General features: G+C 28.7%; 1 protein-coding gene across 1 annotated transcript in view; it reads left to right on the forward strand.

Annotated features, from left to right (window-relative positions):
* Positions 1–23,890, forward strand: part of LOC107440209 (uncharacterized) — a 288,195-nt gene that overhangs the window by 213,698 nt on the left and 50,607 nt on the right. The window contains exon 2 of the mRNA XM_087165238.1: positions 10,001–10,206. Coding sequence (XP_087021364.1) covers positions 10,001–10,206 — 206 coding nt within the window. The remainder of the gene's footprint in view (positions 1–10,000; positions 10,207–23,890) is intronic.

Raw genomic sequence — 23,890 nt, forward strand, 5'->3', positions numbered from 1 at the left:
TGAACATGTGGGGAATTAAATCAGTTTATTTTATCATTGTAAAGCTGTATCTGATTGCATCATTTAAACACTGATATTTTTCATTTAAACACTGATATTTTTCATTTATATCGTATCTTTTCGTCTATTTCACTTGTGTATAAGAATAAAAAAAATCGTTTTATCATCTATATATCCAATAAGATGAACAATGTTATTATGACATTCTTGTTTCGGAGATTTAAATTATGTTTCCCTTTTTTAATATTTATCAATTAATCTGCTTCATTACATTTAAATAGTATCATCCTAATTCAATTTGTAATAGTTTTAAATCGCTTATTTTCTTGAAACCTTTTTTAGTAATTAGACCAGAGCATTTACAAGCAATTAATAAGCGATTTTCAAAAAAAAAGAACTAATTATTTACTTTTTTATGTAAAAGTTGAAAACGAAAACGTTTTTATAATTAAATAGTGAACCATTAATTATAAGTTTTTGTACATTAATTTTAAGTTATATCCCCTTAATTACAAATTAATTAAATTGCACGTAACAATTAGTTGAAGACACAAATTAATTCTAAGTCTCTTTTAAAATTTAGTGTGCTCTTTAATAGGACACAATATTCATTATCATCAAAACAATGAGAATTATATTTATTTTGAAACACTGTAACTACCCATCTGAGCATAGAATAAAAAACTGCAACATTAGTTACAAAATCTGTAAATCATCTAGCGTAAAAATTTCATTTATTTTCTTAAACGCGTGGCATTTAAAATTTTAAGTGTTGTAAAAAATAGAAAAAAATTAGCATTTCTAAGTTGCCGAAAACGAGAAAATTGCCGGGTAATTATTCCGCCCAAAACACCACTTTTTTCGCCAAACTCGATGATTCTTTGCCCAAGAATTTTACTTCGTCATGAAACAAAATTTTACGCATATTTTGCGCTGTTCACCCCTATTCATGTTTCTTTTTCATTTTATTTTGTTTTCTATTTTTATGCAGGTTTTCTTTTCGAGCAATTTCGAGTATAATTTCTTTATTCCTCGCCACAATCTGGTAAATGGCCAAAAAAGGTTTTTTTTTTATGAATGCTGGCGAGTTTTACGAAAATAAAATGATTTTTACGCACACAACTTCGCTTAGAAACTTCAGCCCTTAAAAAAATGGACACAGCGTGAAAGTGTAAAAGTTAAAATAAAATGAAAAAAATATATGTTTTTTTGTTTTGCTGAAATCCAGATACGGTAAATATCCTTGTTAAGTTGCAAATGTTAAGAGAAAACTCTGTATACACGATTTAACCAAAATAAGACAATGATAAATTTTAAAAAATTAAGGACGTTTTTTTTATAGAAACATGTAAGTTTTAGAATTTTCCTTGTAAGTTTCAGTATTTTTTTTCTTTTGATATGATTTTCCTGTTCAGATAATTTTTACTTATAGCATATTTTTTACTTAGGGTATAGTTTTTACTTTTACTACTTTTCCCTTGCTAAGGCATATAATTAAATTCAAAAATTAACCTAAATAGAACAATGAAATAAGAAGTACAGTCAATAAAGGGATAGAGGGCTTGCGTTCCAATGAGGTGACCCGGGCTCAAATCTCAGCGATGACTAGTCGATACGAATTTCGCACCTGGCTCACATCGATCTCTGTGATGACGAAAAATATCCCAAGTGGTAAACGGATCATGGATTAGAGTCTCTGTCATCAGGCTAATCGTGAGAAGTTTTCGTAGTTTTCCACTCCATGTAAAGCGAATGTGGGTTAATTCCATCAAAGAGTCCTCCATGAAAGCAAATTTCTCCCAATAGTTGATCTGGGAGTTCTCTTGTCTTCTGGTTTGGGTTCAAAATTACGGGGTCAAGGCTGCGGAGTTGAATACTGTCGTAAACTCCAAATATCGAGCCGGCTGTTAAACGCCAGCTGTTAAATAAAATAAAATGATATCTTCAATCCATTTCATACTTCAGATTTGCAAAATACGACTTGAAACAATAGGATATTTTCTAGGGGCCTAAAAAAATATTTTCTACGGGAATTTTCTAGGGGTCGGGATTGCCTGGTTGGCAATGTGCTGGATTCACGTTCGTAAGAACGGGAATTCGAATCTAGCAGTAACTTCCCGTAAATGGTGACTGATGCACGTTAAATCTGTCGGGTCACAAAGTCCTCAATGTTCTCATTACAAATTAAACCTCTGGGGGTAATGAATTCTAGAATGATCATTTTTGGTTCAGGTCAAAATTAAGATCTGCAGATGAATGAATGTATCAATTAGTCTGTCCTATGAACGGGTGTGATGAATGGATGCAGAAGTTGAATTCTTAGCCATAGAGGGCGCCATTGGAAAACAAGTACAATCGCACTCCGTGTGCCTTAATGGCCGACGACAACGAGAAACTTTCTATAATGTGCTGAATCATAATCACTTTAGGGAAGTAATTTACTTCAAAAACTTTTAATTACATAAGTTTTAATTACTTAATTTTATAATTTTGTTGAAAAAGCTAGTTTCCTTTAAACGAAGTCAAGTAATTTCTCATCAGTTTTATTCACTTAAGAAATGGATTTTTTTTTTATTGTGAGAACATTAATTTCTCTCAAAAACACTTTTGGAAATTTTTATGCAAAGTTTGCTTTAAAGAAAAAAGTTCTGATTTAATTTATTTTCAATTATGTACTTCAAAATTCATTCTTCATGATTCCTTTTAAATTTTTCTTTTTTTCAACTATACCATTATTTGACAGGATTCAAAGCGTAAAAGCTTTTATGATCTAAGAATATCGAAAAAATTTTCCTTAAAATATCTCTTAAATTTTCCTTAAAAAGTTCATCTTAGTTTAGTTAATTACTCTAATTTATTATAATTCATAAGCACATCCTTGATCCAACAATAATTGAATCAGTTTATCACTCATAATGTTAAAAATGTTTGTAAAGCCCTGATTCAGTTTTTCTAAGTGAACCCTTTTTTCTCTCTTAATTTAAATTAAAGATATTCATCTTAAAATGAAAACTAAACTATCAGGAAATAAAAGCAAATATATAAGAACACTGTAAAGTCTACAAATATTAAAAAATAACTGGCTAGCAAAAGCATGAATAAAAGTGAAAATATTAAAAAATAACTGGTTGGCAACAGCATGAATAAAAGAAACAAAACATATCATGAGATAAATAAAAAAAATAATAAGCGATAAGCAGAGAGCTCGCAGCACCTAACTATACTCAACTATACTCAACTAAATAAAAAAAATAAAAGCACGAACCAATTTTTAGAACAACGGAGAGTTGTTAATTTTGAGGAGAATTTTTGGTTTTTGATTTGATGTTTATACTGACCCGTTATAGGCTTTTCCATAATTTTTTTGCCAGTTTATAACTAACCCGTTGAGATTACTTTGATTACGTTACTGTCTTTGTCGTTGTGAAAGATTTTTTTTTTATATAAAAAAAGAAGTTTTTGTATACAGTTTGATACGTTACTAATCTAAATCTTAAATTGTGCAGAATCTTTAAAAATAATGTCTAAACCAAGAATTTTTAATTTTGAAATATTTTTAATTTGTATTGAAATAAATCAAAAGCAATTAAATTGTACCTATTTATTATTTATTGTACATGGGCGAAATAATTTGGTAAAATTACCGTACTGTATGCTAATGATATTTCTGGTAAAAACGATCATAATTCTGCCTAATAAAACTAAAATATACTGCATTTATGCCATTTCACTTGGTCATTCTTAAAATCATAAAGTAGCAGGTTACTGGAAATTTTGGTTTTCAATATTACAGTTCTTATTACCACTCACTTAGTTAGTAAAAAATACAAAACTTTAAAGTAAATTTAACCGAATAAATGGTTTATATGACATGTTCTGAGGTGTCAAGATAAAATTACCAGATGTGACCACATTTATCAAATTTTATCACACATTTTATATATATATATGTTACGGCAAATGACCGAAATAGGCGGTTGTTGACTTTCACTGGTGAATGTCGACAAACACCAAATACGTAGGTAAAAGATAGAATATTTCATTACATTCTTGTACATTTGGACCCTCACCGGTGTATGTCAACAATCACATAGTCGCTTTGGTGAATGTCCGAAATATTTGTTATATCCAATTTTATATTAATTTATTCGTTGATATTATTATATTTATTTGATATATTTATATTTATTCTGACTTACTGACGATAGATTAGAAGAAACATCAGTGTTTGGAGTATCGGGCAAATATATACCGAGCAATGGCACTTGACCTTAAAAAAACATCAGTGTAGGGTATACCGAGCCACTTAAGGTTAAGTACCACTGCCCGGTATACCCTACACTGATGTTTTTTTAAGGTCATGTGCCATTGCCCAGTATATATTTGCCCGATACTTAGTGTATACAGGGCAGTGGCACTTGACCTTAAAAAAAACACCAGTGTAGGGTATACCGAGCAAATGTATACCGGGCAAATGTAAATGTATGGCCCGATACTCCAAACACTGATGTTTCTTCTGATCTATCGTCAGTAAGTATTAAAATATCGAATAAATGTAATTATATCCGCGAATAAATTCATATCAAATCGAATGTAATAAATATTTCGAACATTCACCAAAGCAACTATGTGATTGTTGACATTCACCGGTGAAAGTCAGAAATAAGGGTATTTAGCAAATATTTCGGACATACACCAAGCGACTACGTGAATGGTGACATTCACCGGTGAATGTCGACATTTTCGAGACTTCAGTCATTCACTGTAACATATATATCACATATTACATCACATATAATTTTACAAAAATTATTACCAAAGCACTTCGGTAAAAATTACGAAGTTTTTTGGTGTTCTCTCAGAGCCAGAAACATGATAAATTTTACCATATTTGGCAAATTTGGTAAAATACTTGTTTTCTCTCTAAAACCTATACATCAGTACATCAGTTTCTCAACCATAATATCAACAATTGACAATATAGTTTGAATAAAAAAATTTTATTTTTTTTTTCAGAATTCAGATTTAAATAAAAGCATGGGTTTATAAAGGAACAGATTCCACGCTCCATTAACTTCCCCCGGTATATCCTAATTAACCTTTCCTTCTTCATCGCAACAAGTAATGTTTTTGCTTTTCATTTTTTATTCTTTTTGTCTTCCTAAAAGCCTTCTATGTTTAGGTCTAAAAGGATAATAAAGAGAAAGCTTTAAAAAAAGAATCCTTTCTGAGTTTTGGGCGCTAATTGGCACCAATCTAACGAATCATCCAATGCTCCCTGTCATGCATCTACTACTCACGTGAGGACTGACAGGAATAGGAATATGAAAAGAAAAAAAAAAGGAAATATCGTGTGGTATTGAGAGAAAGTCCCCCGTGATTTTAGAGGGTGACGTGCAGGGAAATAGGGATGACTCACTCAGGTAAAAAGGGGGGATCTTTTTTGAGAAATAGCTCCTAACATAATTACGAAAAGAGTGAAACCACATTACGAAAACAGTGTATATAGATATCTTAACAGAATAAGAGTGTTCTTTTTTAAAAAATAAAATGATGCTTTTAACAAAAAAAATCGACTTTTTTTAAAAATTAGATAGTATTAATATTAATTTTGTGGAAAAATAAAGAAAGTAAAATAAATAATTATTTGATAAGTAAATTCCAACATAATTAAGAAAAGAGTGCAAGATTTAACGAAAACTGTGTATATTGATATCTTTACAGAATAAAACTTTTTATTTTAAATAAAATTATACTTTTACCAAAAAAACTTTTACCTTTTTTTTAAAAATATTATAATTTTAACATAAGTTTTCGTAAAAATAATGAAAATAAAATAAATAATAGAATAGCACTGGGCTCAATATTATTATTGAAATTTTATTGCAGAATACAAGAAAATATGTTAAAAAATTAATTTTATTCAGCTGTATAATTTTAGTATCACAATGTTTCTTTTTAATTATTTTATAAAAGGAGTTTAACAGCAGACCCAATTCTGAGTTCACCATTTGTAGAATTAAACGCTTAAAATAATGGTTTGGACAAATCGATCAAAATATAGTAAATAATATCTAAAGGCACACCAAGAAGCTCCGTAATTTTTACTGAATGCCAAGTTAGAATTTAGGTAAAATTAACAATAAACTATGGTTTTAAAATAAGTGATAAAATTTATTAAATGTTATAAAATTGAATAATTTTTTTCTTGATACCTCTGAGAATGGGATGAAAACTATTTATTCAATTAAATTAACATTTCACTTTTGTATTTTTTACTAAATGTGAGGTAATAAGAACTGTATTTTTAAGAACCAGAATTTCCGTTAAACCGTTATTATATAAACAGAAAAATTACCAAATGAATAATTTAAACACCAAATGTTTTGTTGTTGTTGTTTTATTAGTAGAATTATGATTTTTTTTACCAGAAATGTCATAACCATACAGTATGGTAATTTTACCAGATTTTTTTTCTGTGTTTTGTGTGTTAAACTAAAATATTGAGAGAATTTTCAATAGCCTTAATATGGTTTACAATTAAACCAAATTATCGAACTTCTTAAACTTGATTACACTACACCCTCAACTTGAATTAATGTAAGATCTAATGTATGGCAGCAAATTCAAGGTATCGTTATTATGAAACACTTTTCTTTCCATATTTTTGTTGGCAGCTTTACGTTTTGTATTTCAAATCTCTTTTGTTTTCCTCTTTCACGTCTGGTGTGTCTTGAGAATGGGCGCCTATTTTAAGGCTCCCGAATTTCCCACCTTTTCATCTTCGAAGCAAATGCAGGTTTTGCGTTATAAAGTATACAAATAATATGGTTCCAAATTTACTGAGAGTGTATTGGACTTGAAATTCTCAAACTTATTTAGAAATAACAAACCAACTTTGACACAAAATAAATACTCTAAGTTGTGTGCTGCCTTTGCAGGTTACTGGAATGCATAAAATTTATATTTCGGAATAAAAATATTGAGAAATGCATGGAGAAAACATACAAAAATTTAAAAAATATTCAGAGACACTTGGGAATATGAAACAATATATGTCAAGAAATATACACACAGAAAAAAAAACATAAATATAAGGAAATCAAAAAATGGAGAAACAACACATGAATAATGAAAGTGAAAACAACACATAAATAATAAAGGATCTCTAACTAATATAAAAATTACAAACAATACCAAAAAATGTAAGGCATATAAAACTTAGGAAGTAATTCATGCTAATACATGCCAAAAAAACATGTAATATAAAAAAAAAGTTGAGAAACTTCGTTTAAGGGAAACTTAAAATTGTTGCTTCAGTTTCATGAATAAGTATTACTAATCATCTAAATTACTTATTTTAGAAGTCATTGCGAGCGCAATTTTGTTTGATAACAAACATTCATCCTAAGTAAGATATTATATAACATTGGCCTAAGACATTAGAGAGATTTCGCATTCCTCTCCCTCGGTATTACCTCTTTCCGTTAATTAAATTCGCACTGTGCATGATCCACCCCACAAATAATTTTTTAATGCTTGATAATTGTTGATTTAGTTAATCAATACTAAAAAGCTTTGCTGCTTTTAGTTCTTAAACCAGACTATTTTCAAATATTGCATGCAGTTCCAGTTCCTTTTTATTCAATTGACGACCCCCGAGCAATGGTAAAGCCTACCATATAGGTAACAGCGGTTATTTGGTAATAAAAATACAAATCAGACCCCTCCGTGACGTCATTTTGGGTGATTTCTTTACATAATGTCTGCATAATATTTCCCCCGAGTCGTACGGAAAGGGTAAAGAATTGAGGTGACTCTTTATCTAATCCAACCCCGATGATTTGAATACTGGGCTCAATTTTATTTTAAGTGCTTTCATCGAGTACTCGATTTTATGACTACATCGAAACCTCATTTTTCTAATTCTACTCCATGGCTTCCTTTTCTTCTACATAAAAGAAAATTGAGACTATTTTATGTAAAAACTTCTTCACATTTGAATTGAGGTCATTTTTATTAGCATGACTTTCTTTTTAAAGCCTCGTTTTCATGTAGCTATTTTGATTGAAGTTTCGAAATTTAATGTCCCGGATATGGCTTACATTACAGAAGCCTTTAACATAATCTACAATTAAATTCATATCTTAAGCAACTATTACTTTCAAGATGAAAAATAAAACTTTGCGAAGGAAGCTAATTATTGGGGTAATTTATTAAATTATCTAAAATTAATTTTGAAAGTTTGGGCATGTTTAATCATTATTTTATTCATTACCCACAATATTTTGATAAGGATGACGGTCATAATTTGAAGATAATAATTTGAGGATATTAATAATTCGTGATTATACATAACCTTAATTCTCTCTTTTTACAATGAGTTTTAATATGTACTTTAAAAATATTCTTAAAAATCATACATTTATTCCCGCTATTCTACAATTAAAAAACCATTAAATGTTCTAGTAAACGAATTCCCTTACTCACAATCTTTATTTATAACAGGAAATTAAATAAATCATTGTTTAAATTGATTTAATTTATAATTAAAATGCCACGATAAAATTTTTAGGAAGTTAAATTAAGGTAAATAATTAGTAGTTAATTTAAATTGATTGGGACTTAATTAAGTTAATTTTTGGCTACATTTATTAATGTTAACGATAAACTCTCTTTGTAAAGAGGCAGAAACATACTCCTTACTTAAGAAAGAAATTTAGACAAAAATTAAGACAAAACCTCGCATTTGACAACTCATTGTCAAATATGTTATGGTAAGATACATACCTATATAAGGCTTATACGCCAGATATTCTTTTCATTTTCCCATAGAAATAAAAACTATCAATTTTATTCAAAATTTTCTCCTCACTGAACGAAGTGAAAAATTGTGGTAAAATTACCGTATTGTTTTGTAATGACATTTCTGACAAACAAAACCTATAATTCTGATAATGAAACCAAACTATGTGGTATTTAAATAATCCAAATTGGTAATTTTTCCGTTCATATGGTAACAGTTTATTGAACATACTGGTTTTCAAAATTATAGTTCTTATTACCACACATTTAGTAAAACTACGAAGCTTAAAAGTAAAATTAACTAAATGAAAGGTTTTTTTATGCCATGTCCAAAGGTATCCTGGATACCATGTTCAAGATATTACCAAATTTTACCCTCCTATTATAAAGCCACATTTTATTTTCATTTGTACCAAATTAATTGCCCAGGCCCTTTATAAATTACAGTGCTTTTTGGTTCACAGTTTTGGTCTACAGTTCCTATAGTTTCGACCATGCTGATTTTAACAGTATAAAAAATGTAGGAGGGTTATGTGTTTAATAATTTTATAATATTTTTGTATTTTATTCTATGAATGATAAATTTATGCCTATTACACTTATTATCAATCGAATTTTGCAGTTTTGTGCAAACTGCGGAGCATAAGTGTTCGCCATAGGAAATAAGAAAAATTATGTTGACTTGAATTATTATGGAAGCTGCTGCTTGTTAGATTTTTATTAATTGAAATAGCATTTAACAAACTATTTTCTGTATAAGTTCTATAGAAAGCAATTATAATCAGGCATTTATTTTCATCAGAAATCATGACTCATGTGTATTAAAATTGAATACTTGGTTTTCAGTTAAAAGAAGAAAAAAAACGTAATATTTCCTCTACTTTCTGAGTCTGTTTTTATTATTATTTATTCTTCTTATTTATCATTTTCCGATTTGTTCACCACCAACAATTCAAGAATTTTACACAAAGAAATGCATTTTTTTAAATATTGGCATTTTTATTTTCCAGACACAAATTAAATAGATTTGCGTACAGTCCCATGATTTGAAAACTGTTCATTTAAATTTACTATTAAATAATTTCAATCAATACATAATTATAAATGAATTCATCATTTCATTCTCTTTTTTCCGATAAAATGTTGCTTACAAGTTTATAACATGTTAAACTAATTATTTAACCGTCTTTTGCAGTTGTATCAGGATTGAGGTTAGCGAGACTTGATGTACCAGCGGCAGTTGTACGAGGTGAAGCAGCATGGCTAAATTGCACCTATAACTTGGAAAATGACGAGCTTTACTCAGTTAAATGGTACAAAAACAACGTTGAGTTTTATAGGTTTTTACCAAGTGATAGACCTCCAGGACAAAAATATGATTTGCAAGGCGTCTATGTCGACGTAAGTATAGTTTTTATTAATCACGAAAACTTTCACGAACGAGCACTTATAAAAATGTATGCGCGTAATGATTATTACTCTTTTTTTTCCCTTTTTTCTTCTTTTCTTGGTACTTTTCCCTTAACCGAGCACATGCGAAAAGTCGCCAAAAGATGTAGATCTCCACCAACTCTTTTTCCTTATTTTAATTTTTTTTAAATTTTTAAACTGATAAAATTTCATTTTTTTAACCAAATGAAACATAAAATTAAAATAATAAAAAAATTAGACAAGTTTCAAAAAAATTGTAGAATCTCCTTGCGCCTGGCTAACCGAAAAAGTAGGGGAGAGTGGGGTCAATTGTAACAGGGTACGATTGTGACAGAGCAAATATTTCGAGTGTCGGGTTCTGGATTTGGTTCCTAGGTGGCGCACAAGGTGTATTTAATAAATCTACATGTACACCCCTGCTAGCAACCATTTTTATGTACTTTTGAAAGAGTTACATCACAAAATATATTTTCACGCTACGTAAATACTTTTTTTGGTATTAGAATATTATATAGTAACAAAGTAATTTTGTTTAAACAAATAAAAATTATTAACCGAATATGTAAGTGGACACCTTAATTAACATTTAAAAAAAAAGATTAGTTTTGTTAATTAACTAGCATTGTATTTAACAAACGAAGCTGAAATGGCTTCTTGGGGACAATTGTAACAATAAGTAAAGGGACGATTGTAACAGCCGAAAATAAATAATCTTATGTTTACAAGCCATTACTTAACTCTTTAAGAACCACCAATAGTTTCCTGTATCATTTATATTATGTTGCATGTGCATTATTTTATTTGTCACCTTTCACAGCATAAATTAAAATTTTTAACCCCTTAATGTTAAAAGCTTAACCCTTTAGGTCTCTGCTAATTATTATTTTTACTCCTAAAATATCACTACTATTTTGATCAATAAAATAATATATCACAACTATGATAATGTGTATAATTAACTATGTTTTAGTTGAATTTATGAACTGTTACAATTTACCCCGTAAGTGGGGACAATTGTAGCAAGTGCACGACTGTCAAAAATTGTTAATAACTAATATAATAACATTTAAAATAAGGTATTAATTTTTTTCAAATATTTAAGCAAATTGTGTGCTTAAATATTAAATTCAAATATTTATGCATACTACATTTGTATGTAACTACCATATCTAACAAACCACTGGAAACAAAGTTTTTAAAAATTTATGTTCAGGGTGTTATAGCTTCAAAAAGTCACGTATTTGCTTAGTTGCAAAAAACATCTTATCGAATAGAATTTATGTCTTGTTACAGAATTAATTGATAAAGATTGAATTGAACTTTAGAAAAAAGATACTTTTTTTAAAAAATAGGAGCTGTATAAGAAATGCCGAACTTGCTTGTGATGCTTAATTGGTGCTTGTGACGCTTAATCAATTATCGAAAATAAAACTGGTATTTGTGGTAATAGGTGGTGTGATGATTAAAATAAATACCTAATATACAAATAAAGGGACCAAAAGTAGGGTAATAGGTCAAGTGCAGAAAAAAGTTTTGTTTTTGGTCAGAATAACCGAGAAGGATAACAAATTGCAAAAAAAAATCTAATCAAGACGCTTGGTCGGAATTACTGAAAAGGGGAAAGTCGATATGACTATGTTTGGAAAAAGGTAAAACTCAGTTAATTAATGAAATCATTTAGATTTTTCATACAGAACAAAAAAATAAAATCATGAAATTTTTTTAAATTAAAGAGAAGTAATGGTAACGTGGTTTCTTTTTCGTCGAAATTCATGAAACATAACCATTATGTCATCCCCTTAGATTTGGAAAAATATAACTCAAGCAGTAAAAAGCCTAATCTCGATTTAAAACTACTTAATTATTTTATTGCTAAAAATAAATATGTGTGCGTAGGATATAATTGGAATCATTGGATAAATCAATTCAGATTAAATCCTAAGAGTGAGTCTAAAAGTTTTATAAATAACCAGCTGACTACCATTTTCTCGAACAGATTTTAAAAAAAGTAAATAATTAATATTGTCACATAATATAGTGACATAATTAATTATGTCGCTACCTTAGATTTGGAACGATATAACTTAAACAGTAAAAACCTTAATCTCGATTTAAAACTGCTTAATTATTTTATTGCTAGAACTAAATATGTGTGTATGGGATATGATTGGAATATTTGGATAAATTAATTCAGATTAAATACTAGGTGTGAGTCTGAAAGTCTTATAAATAACTAGCTAATTACCATTTTCTCGATCGGATTTTTAAAAAAAAGTAAATAATTAATATTGTCACATAATATGGTGACATAATTAATTATGTCACTACCTTAGATTTGAAACGATATAACTCAAACAGTAAAAACCCAAATCTCGATTTAAAACTGCTGAATTATTTTATTGCTAGAATAAAATATGTGTGTATAGGATATAATTGGAATCATTGGATAAATTAATTCAGATTAAATCCTAAGTGTGGAATCATTGAATAAATTAATTCAGATTAAATCCTAAGTGTGAGTCTAAAAGTTTTATAAATAACTAGCTGACTAACCATTTTCTCGAACTGATTTCAAAAAAAGTAAATAATTAATAAATCAGTATTAAACAACAATACGAAATCACGCACAAAACTGAAAATCGTGTACCGACGCAATTAATGAAGCTAAAGTAATTCCAGTCTTTCATTTTATTTTTTAATCATTATTATTTGTGAGTTTTTCCATTGAATTAATGTTATTAGATTCAGCAAAACACAGTTCTAAAAATTCAACTCATCAAAATTAGATGTGGCTATACGCAGAGAAAAAACTCTAGTAAAATTACCGTTCTGTTTGGTAATGACATTTCTAATAATAATAAATAAAAAACGAAACATAATTCTGGTTAATAAAAACAAATGTACAGCATTTAAGCGATTCAGTTGGTATTTTTTTCCGTTCGTATGGCAACAATTCACCGAAACTTCTGGTTTTCATAATTATAGTTTTAGATCTTTCTCGGGGTAACAATTTACCACAGAAAAAATACATTAAAACTGGAGAGTAATAACTTGCCTACTTTAGTTTTTTTTTTATTTTAAAACCTGTGTTTTCGTTTAATTTCTTTAAAGAAAAGGGAAAAAAATTAGTATTGTTCAATTAAATTCGAATTCATTGATTTTTGTTCATTGACTTCCAACAAGTAATAACAGGTGTGGTAATAATTACGAAACTGAAAAGTAAATTTAATAGAATAAATAGAATCATGATAAAATTACCAAATTTTACCTCAGGGTAAAATTTGGCTAAAAAAAATTTTACCTCATGGTAAAAAAAAAACATATATATTGCTAAAGAAAATACATTTTATTGATAATTTTACCAAAATCATTATCAAAGAACTTCGGTAAAAATTACCAAAATTTTAGTGTTTTCCTAGAGCCAGAAACATGGTGCATTTTACTGTATTCTTGAAGTTGTTACCATACTTTTTTCTCAGTGTACTCAGTATCATTTGGAACTAAAACAAGTGTTATCAATCAAGAACAAATCAAGATTGTCAAAATTTACCACAATTAAGCAATTTTCTCCATTAATTATGCTCTTCATACTCAACTTAACTTTTTATTTCAAGTATCATTGTTTTTAGATTACTTAATTTAATTGAAAAGCGTGAAAAAAGCGTAACTATTAGCAAAAGAAGCATAACTGTTAAAATGGTAACTTGTGTAAAAGAGTAACTATTAGCAAAATAAACACGTATTATTCACACGGTATATTAGATTAACAGATCATCAACATAAAATTAGGAATACTAATTTGGTGACGTAGACTTCACGTGTAATTCATGTTTTACCTAGAACCTTAGCTGCCATAAGAAATTTAAAAGAATTTATAGAATGTGTAATAAACTACATTTTTGATATATTTGAGCAATAAGCTAGCAATCATTGCTGATATTTTTTAAACAATTGAGAGTAAGAAAAATTGAAAATGCAGTGTAATTTAATTTATGAATCATATTTGATGTAACAGAACATTAAGCTAACGATTATTACTGATATTGTTTTATAATAATTGAAAAGAAGAAAAATTGAAAATTCTGTACGATTTAATTTACGTCAATGCACCGAGCAATAAAATCTAGGCAAACGTTCACTTTCTGGAACAGACTAATAGAATAGATTGAGATTTTTAAGTTCGGGAACAGAAATTTCGACTTGCAGGAACTGCCCGAATTTCAGAATACTTGAACAAATGGTTTTGCTGTTATCAGAGAGACACAGACACTCAAATTTTTCTTATTATTATTATAGAATAAAATTTTACGTTCCTCATATTATTACATACGTATTATCATAGATAAATTATTATATATCCTCATATCATTAATGCAAGAAACGCATTCATTCTATAGTTATTTTATTACTTTATAACTTTCTTTTTCTCTCCTAGAAGAATGTTTGCTTTTTTCTTAGTTCTTGTGTGTACAAATTTCCAATACTTTTATTAATACCTGTTAAATAATAGACAATTTTGAAATTTTGTTTCGCCCACTTTGTTAATATTCGCATTTTAATAATTCCTCGCAATAAAACATATAAAATACATTCCCACGTAAATCAAACTTCCTACGCTTTTCCTCAAAGTTAATATGAAAAATTATTTTGTTTTTAACTATTTATCGATTACAATTTTTAATGTTAACTGCAATTTCAAGTAATAAGATTTATTACTTGAAATTTCAGTTTGCATCAACTAGTGATGAAAATTAAATAAAATTTAATTTTCATCACTAATTGAGTTTATATGTTAGGAAAAGAGGTCTCTATAATGTCACTTGAGTGATTAAAAATTAAAAACTTTCTAAGAATCATTATTGAAGAGAGATATTTTAAATAATCCAAATCATCATTTAAGTAGCAAACGTTGCTTCTATTTATCATATTTAAAACTGATTATATGTTACTCTATAATTGGTAAAAAAATCAAACAAATTAAGCCATAAGTTTCAATAATATTTCAAAAAATATATATATATGAATATGAATAAATACTACATACTATGAATATGATGATAAATACATTAAAAACGACACAGAAAAGTATGATCAAAACTACTGGTTTATTCATTGTATTGAGCTTTCGAATTTATCTATAAATGTTACTTAAAAAATCTGGCATCTAAAATATTTTGATTCTAGTATCACTTATGCCAGCTTTTCGTATATCCATAGTCGTAACAAAATAAATGTCACAAAATTATAAGAGATCTTATTATAAAACGTAAAAGTAGAGGGAGATTATTAAGCTCGTAATGAACGCGTCATGAAACCAAAAGCTGAACCATAACCTGAAGTGTTTTTTGGAATGATGATGTCACGGTCACATGAAGCAGTCATCGCCAATAGGGTTTTTACGGTCTGCCAAACGCCAAATTCAATTGAAAAACAGCGAGTTTGCTGTAAGTGAGAATGGGGGCTCATCTCGTGATTGCCAGACAGTAGGAGGAATGCGTTGTGATACTATCATACAACTACTTAAACATTCAAAACAGAGTTCACTTTAGTCTAGAAAACTAATTAACTTCTTTGGAAATAGACATGCTCATTGTTTCATCCTCGCTATCTATACACTTTTTCACACACTTATATCTAAGCAATATCTTTTTTTACCTATTAGCAGTGTGAAAGCGTATTTATGTCTAAATAAATCAATTTTTCAACATGCAATGAATATTATACATAAATGTGTTAATACAAAGAGGCAGGTAGCGTTTGCCATAATTTCAACCCAAATTGCATTAATTTCCTTCCTACATCTTTTACTCGCGACTTTGAGTAACTTCCTGTTTATAATATGCAAATAAAAAGCAGAATAATTTATCGAATTTAGGATCTCTTGGCAGATGTTAATCACCATGGAAAAATATGTTTTTAGCATACTTAAATATGAAATGGCTCGTTTAAAGTGAGCTATCATTTTTTATTCTCATGCACTCCGAACTGTGATAAATTTTGATTTTTTTTTTTCCTTTACGTCGTCGAAATCAGTTAAGAAAGATTATCTTGCCGTCAGACCAAATCTTTTTCATTTATCTTGATTTACTGTGTTCTAACACATTTTTAATAAACCGCTTTAAATGTTAAAAAAAATTGAAAAATGAATTTCTAGTCCCTAATTCTTTTTTTTTTTTAGGTTTTGTCAGATTTTAAGCAGAATACATTGTTTCAATTCTTGATCTTTCTCATTAACGTTTATGGATTGGATGACACATTTTTAATTTTTGATTTTTAATTATTTTTATAAGTTCTTAATCTCATGTAGCGGAAGTTCTTTTTCATTCCTTAAATATTCAAGAAAATTTAAATTAACTTGGGGATTGCGAGATCATGAAAAAAATATTAATAATATGGAATTAATTTTCCGTTTCTTTTATTTTTTTTAAATTTTATCTCGAGACCATGTTTGATCTAGTAGTTAACTTAATTAATGTTGTTGAAGTTGATAAAACGCTTTTTTTTAGAATTTTAAGAGCAAGAGTGAAAACGAAAAAATTAATTCGGTTACAAGACAAAACATTTTGTTTTTTAACATTTTTGAATAAATGTTTTTGTTAGTTTAAGTATTATTTCTCAATATCCTGCCTCAATACCTGATCGGTAGAAATAATCATACATTTTATGTCGCACAGTTTGAAAGTATTATCAGTGTTTTTTTTTTTCTCTTATTTATTTTTCTCAATACCATACCTGTTGTTTCAGGTCCTAGCAATGCTATTTCTCTTAAGAAAATTGTAAATTTGCATTGCGCGTATCTCAGAAACCTGAGAACCTACACTCTATAACAAAAGAATCGACGCACGAAGAAGCAATAATTCGATTGCTTTGAAATTTCGTATGCATGAATGTTTTGAACAGATATGGCTGGAATGATGCCGACTGGGGACGTATAGTCTTTAGCGACGAATCCCGCTTCCAACTGTGTCCTGACGATCATCGAAGACGTGTTTGGAGACGCACAGGGCAGAGGGGGGATCCTGCCTTCACTATTGTGCATCACACCGGCCCTCTACAAAGCATTATGGTCTGGGGTGGCATTTCCTTTGACACCTGGACCCCTTTGGTCCTCTTTAGAGGTACACTTACTGCACAGCGGTACGTCGACGGCATCCTACGACCTGTTCTGCTACCGTTCCTTTTGCAGCACCCTGGGCTGGTTTTTCAGCAGGACAATGCCAGACCACATACGGCACGCGTTGCTATGAACTGTCTGCAAGCTTGTCAAACTCTTCCTTGGCCTGCCAGATCACCAGATCTCTCTCCCATCGAGCATGTCTGGGATATGATGGAAAGGCGATTGCATCTGGCACGGAATGTTGATGACCTCGTTCGACAATTGGATCGAATTTGGCAGGAAATGCCGCAAGATACCATCCGGGAGCTTTATCGGTCTATGCCACGCCGTTTGGCGGCTTGTATCCAGGCTAGAGGCGGGTCAACACCTTATTGAACTTGTTACTGTAACTCTGAAATAAATTATTCAATTGTTCTGAAATTTTAATCATTTACTATTCTGTACATTGTCTTCCTATCGACTAATTTTTGCTTCAATCGGACAACTCCCTCCTGGTGCGTCGATTTTTTTGTCATAGAGTGTATTTTTAAGATTATTTTACTTGATTTTGCTGGCTATTCACCATGCATTTTACTTCTTGTATCCAATACAATGAGAAAAATACAAATTTCTAACATAAATATCTCAGTATTTTGAATTTGCCTTTTTATTTGCATTATGATTCAAATCTAAGAAAAGTTTACTTTATAACGAAGGAATAATTTTTTAACCATTAAACCGCAAAACAAGTTCATTGAAAAAAGCTTTAATGGAAACATTAAAACAATTATATGATATTTTATCGGTTTTATATAACAGAAAAACCTCAGAAAATCAGATGATAGCTCTCTGTTGTATAATAAATTAGAATAGATTTGAAAACAAATGGAATACAATCAATCAAGCTTCCTGACCAATAAAAGTAAATTCAATCGAAAGTTTTGTACTATTTATGCGAATAATGGATATTTTTGGTCTAAAATAAATTTTCCCAAAAAATAAGAACTTCAATTCGGTGCAAAACATTTTTTGAGTATCACGCTATTTTCACTGATCATGAAAATGTCATAAATGTGCGTGTCAAAATTGTGCCAGGATTGATTTAAGCAACTTCAGTCGCCAGCTTATTGCATTTTATCTCCGATTAAACAGATATGCAACCTCCTTCAAATGGTTACAACAATCCGTATTCAGTTTACAGTAAATGGGAGGCACGCTTATGCTAATAACGTTAGGTTCTGCTTAATTTATGAATTACTTTATTTAATTGCCTTGCTGGTGAAAAAAATTGAGTAATATAATTTCCTTTGAAGTTAATACATACTCATAAACTAGAGTTAAGGATCATACAAAATGCATCATAAGAGAAAAAAAAATCTTCAAATAAATGTTTATATTAGTACAGTGTATATCTGACTGCATCGAACATCCACTACAAAATTTGACAATGGAAGTGTCATAGTAAAAAGTAGAACTTGGAGTAGAGAATGTTAAACTTGGTGTATATCAGACCACCCTAAAGCGAGTATTTATCTTTAAGCATCATGATTTCACTCATAAATAGAAGATTGTAATAAATATTAAAAAGTGACATTAAATTCATATTAAAAAGTCACATCATTATGATTGAATGCTGAATTATGTAAAAATTTCATGTTTTCTGATGTACAAAATAAAATATCACTTTTCAGAATTTTTTATTTTTAATTTTAGCACAGTATAATAAAACCAAGTTACATTTTTGAATATATATACTTATGTAACACCGTGGCTAGTTATTCACTCGAAGAAATATAGGAACCTAAACTTATAATTCTCAGGCTAGAAGAAATAGAGAAAAAGCAAAATAAAATAAACTTTTCCATAAGCATAGCTCTTTAAAAAAAATTTTTTTAAATGTGACTTGTAAGTTACAAAAAGAATAGTTGTTATAATCTTAAGAATCATTACAGAAATCAAGTTTTTTAAGTCTTAAAAAGGAATTTTTAACTAAAAAAACTATTTGGATATATGAGATATATGGTTTGAAAATATTCACTTGTAAATGAAAAGATTCGAAGTATATTTAGAGTTTTTAAATAAGTTGGTTTTTGTTTTTTTGTTTTTTTTTTTTTTTTTATAAAAAAGTGGATCACTGTTATTCATTTTCTTTTTTATTTAAAAGCAATCACTATTGCATTCATTTTAAACACTACATTTTGCTCAGAAATGAACTTGACTGAAAACGTTGCAAGCTTTTGGCACTCTTCCAAATTAAAACTTATAATGAATAATCATATATCTTTAGCAATTTGTTCACAAGACATTAAATTAAAATTTAATATTCAAAACATTATATTGCTTTAAAATTACATTTCATTACATTTACATTTACAATTAAAATTACATTTAAAATCTTTAAATTTTAACTTTTCATAAACATTCCACACAAATGGATTTTCTTTATAACTTTTACTTTCAAAGCAAAAGTTATAAAATTACCATTTTTGCACCGCTATTACAGCGTTATTAAAGCACCGTTATTGTTCAACAATAATGGTTTCAAATCAAATGTCTGTGGAAAAAACTTGTCTGTTATCTAAATTTAAAAAGAATCATTCAGTGATGTTATTGGTGGCAATTCAACTGATTCAATTTATTCTTGATGAGAAAAAATGTACTTAAAACTGTTTCATCAATTCTGCTGAAGCCAGCTCTAAATGAGGATTTTAAAAATTTCAACTAAACTTGCTTAAAAAATTTGCTAGAAATATGTTTTACTAGTCGAAGATCTAGAAAGTCGGTCATTTTCATAAATATTCCATCATTTCTAATTTGTTTACGGCTTATTCAAGAAAAATTTGATTTCTAGTTACATTTCAAAGCTGAAAAGAAGTACTGCTCCGAGCAACTTTCAAAATATAAAGCTATATGTCCTCTCTCCCTCAAATTGCTTTACACTTGAAGGAAATTGCAGTTTTAAATTGCTCCAAATTAATTAAAAGTGCAGTTCAAATTGCTTCAAAACATTCCGTTTTACTATATAGAGTAGAATAGAGGTATAAAATTAAAAGTTAAAACTGTTAATCTATGTTCCAAACGTATCTTTTATATTCGCATGATATCTGGATTTTCGGAATGTGAAGAAAATCAGTAAAACTGTAAAATAACCTTCCTTCAGTTATAAACTCAAACATACTATTATAGGCCATGTAACCACTGACTGAATCCGACAAATTCAGTCAGAATTTGAAATCACAAAATACAAAGAACAATTGAAATATACAAAATTCAAAAAAAATTTAAAGCGATATCATAACACAACCAACTTCTTTCCAGGTGCGCGTGCATCAATATATCATCAACAGCCTTCTTCCCAAACTATTGAGTTGAGGGTGCGTCATAAATGAATAAAAGTGCCGGTTGCAGTTAGACAGTGCAAAGTTCCATGAAAGTAAATACAAACATGAAATATAAATTGGGCCAAAATGTGATTAATGAAATGAAATCGATTGGAAAATTATTACAAATAAAATTGGCTTAAAAAGTTTCAAGTTGAAGGAAAGTTAATTTTATTGCTACAAATGCATTTGAATCTAATAACTCGAGAAATAATAATTACTTTGAGCACTTTGATACGGGGGCAACTGGTAGACTTTAGCACCTTAAATTTGAAGTCTATCTGCATGCTAGTCAAAGGCGACAGCTATCCGGCTACAATAATCCATTTGAAATTGAATTTGTAAAATGATATATTCTAGCTGACATTGTGCATTAAGGAGTACATAATGTTTGGCCTTTGCATTATATTAAGGGGCATATATCATGTCTATGATGTTTGAGTATGTTATATCATTGTATGAAAGCTGTTTATAGAGTATTAGGTTATTTCATTATGAATACCGCAAAACGTAAATTTCGCAACTTGTAAGAAATTGTGCAACTAAGAAAAAATAAATATGCAATATGCTTAATAACAATTAAACAATGACTTTAGCCAAATTTAAATGAACTAGTTTTATTATAAAGACTATCAAGATTAGATATGAAATTTTTGCTTACAAATGGACTCAATTAAATTTTAAGAGGCAAATGTGGTAAACTAGTGGAACAAATATTAATTGATTAATATTGGTATAATATAAAAATTCTGTATTTTCACTTTATTTTCAAAATGTTCCACTATATTTCAAAAAGTTCATTAATTGTGTTTTATAAACTTTTTATAGTGTCTATCTTATATGCAAAGAAAATCCTAATTTTTACTTAAAAATGGCCATATAGAAGTAAAATAATAATAGTTATACTTTTTTATGCAAGTTTTTACACATCATAAAACAAATAAACTTGTTTTTTTTTAATATTATATTAATATTTTTAAAAAATGTCGAAACAAGATACTTTAACAAGGAACTCGAGAATTTTCTTAGAATTTTCACTAACTCTGTTAAACAATGTTAATAAAGTGCATTATATTTCTTTAAAAAACGTAATTGAAACGTTTATCATATTTTATAACTCAAAATTTTATGTCATTTATTGATTGATTGCATTGTTTTTCCAAAACAAATAAGGAATTGAAAATTTAAAAAAGTATGAATACTAAAAACGAATTTTCAAGAATCAAGAAAACGCTTTGAATAAAACAAATTGTCGCAACAAAGCTTACTCAAGTAAATTTAGCAACAAAATAAAGATGAAATTGATACAATATTCACAAGTAATCATGAAATTGATTTATGAAATAAAAATATTATGTGACCTATGAAATGATTTATGAAATAAAAATGAAATGACATATCAAATAAATTGATATAAAATGAAATTACATGTAAAAAAATGAAAAGACGTATAAAATAAAAATGAAATTAAATGTAAAATAAGAAATTGACACCTTAATACAAAAAAATTGACAATACTACAAGACAAAGAGAAAACTTGTGCATATTGAACTAAGGTACAAAGTAGAAAGGAAAACTTGTAGTTACGTAGTTTTAGACATGAAATAGTGTTTTACTTTCTTGAATTAAATTCCTTTGTTAGTGTTTATCTTTCAGCATTCAATAAGTGGTCATTATCTGTTGAGTGAACACAAATCAAAATACTTGCTTACAATTTTTATGGTCAGCTTAGTGCTTCCTCTTGTCTTCGCAGACATCTTCTAATCTTTTATACTAAGGAATGTGATTCGAATTATTCACTGAGAAAAAAAAGTATGATACAAACAAGTCATATTGAGCTTTAATTTCTTTAATAGGTTTCGTTTATTGGTGTTCAACTTTCTGATATATTGTTCAACTTTCTGTTTCAATTAGTGTTCATCATTTGTTGAGTGAACACAAAGCAAAATATTTGAGTACATTTTTTACGGGCTTCCTCTTGCTTGTAGAGATCTTTTATTATTTTTTTTTATTAAAAAATGCGATAGAAATTATTCACTGAGAAAAAAGGTATGGTCAAATCTTACAGAATATGGTAAAAAGACAACACAGAAATCTTATAGAAGTTAAAGTTAATTCGCGGTCAAATTGGCTGAAAGTTTAATATGTTGCAGTTCGAAACATTGTGAGCAAAAGTTTTGAAATAATAGTTTTCAGTAATAGTTGACACAACGTCCAAAACTTGATAGTTTCCGATATACGATGCCTCAAACATAAGAGATATCATTGTGTTGAGAGATGGTTGAAGAGCACTTGTGAGCAATATTGAACATTGGGTATTTGCGGACACATTGTGAGTGTTATATAGTTTTTAAGATATGCACTGTATAGCGATAACTTCAAGCATCCATCTACAAAGTTGATAGAATGTATCTATGATGCTGCGAAACGATCTCTTCAACAAAATGTACATAATATTCAAATAAAGGAATGTTTATAGTTATTCGTAAGTATACATAATTGTATACATCCAAGTATTTTTTTTTGTTTAAACCATCAGCTCTTTTAAGGACTATAACATGCGCAAAAACCGATCTGAAAACTTCCACGTGGTGCACAATGGTAAATGCTACTGACATGATGGTATTAGAGAACTGAAAATCATTACTTATGTTTGACAATTCGTATGTTGGAGACTAACAATTTTTATCGGAAACTATCAATTTTTTGAGCTACAGCCTATTAAGTTTTCAGCAAATTTGGCAGAGAATTAATTTTCGTATGATTTGTGATGGGTCCTTTGTTTTGAGGCAATAAAACATTTCAGAATCTTCTAATTTATATTTCATAATTTCATTTCATTTCATTTCATTACTAATTTAACATAACATACTAATTTAATTTCGTAATTGTAACAATTTATTAGAAATTAATACAATTTAGTGTAATATTTGTGAAAATCTTCTGATTTTGATGTAACAATTCGCTTATTATCAGGAAACGAAATTGATGGGGAAGCATTCGCAATGTTGGTAAAAAAAGCCTCCTATTATCTGTAAAATAAGAACTTCATAAATAATAAAAAGAGTTATCTATCACCTAGGATTGAGTTATCTGTAATAGGAATGATAATCTAAATAATAATAGGATATATAATAATAATAGAATTTATAAGTAACAATAGGATTGATAAACTAAG

This window comes from Parasteatoda tepidariorum, chromosome 1 (assembly GCF_982258835.1).
Source record: "Parasteatoda tepidariorum strain Cologne lab strain chromosome 1, Ptep-v5.0, whole genome shotgun sequence".
Lineage (NCBI taxonomy): Eukaryota > Metazoa > Arthropoda > Arachnida > Araneae > Theridiidae > Parasteatoda > Parasteatoda tepidariorum.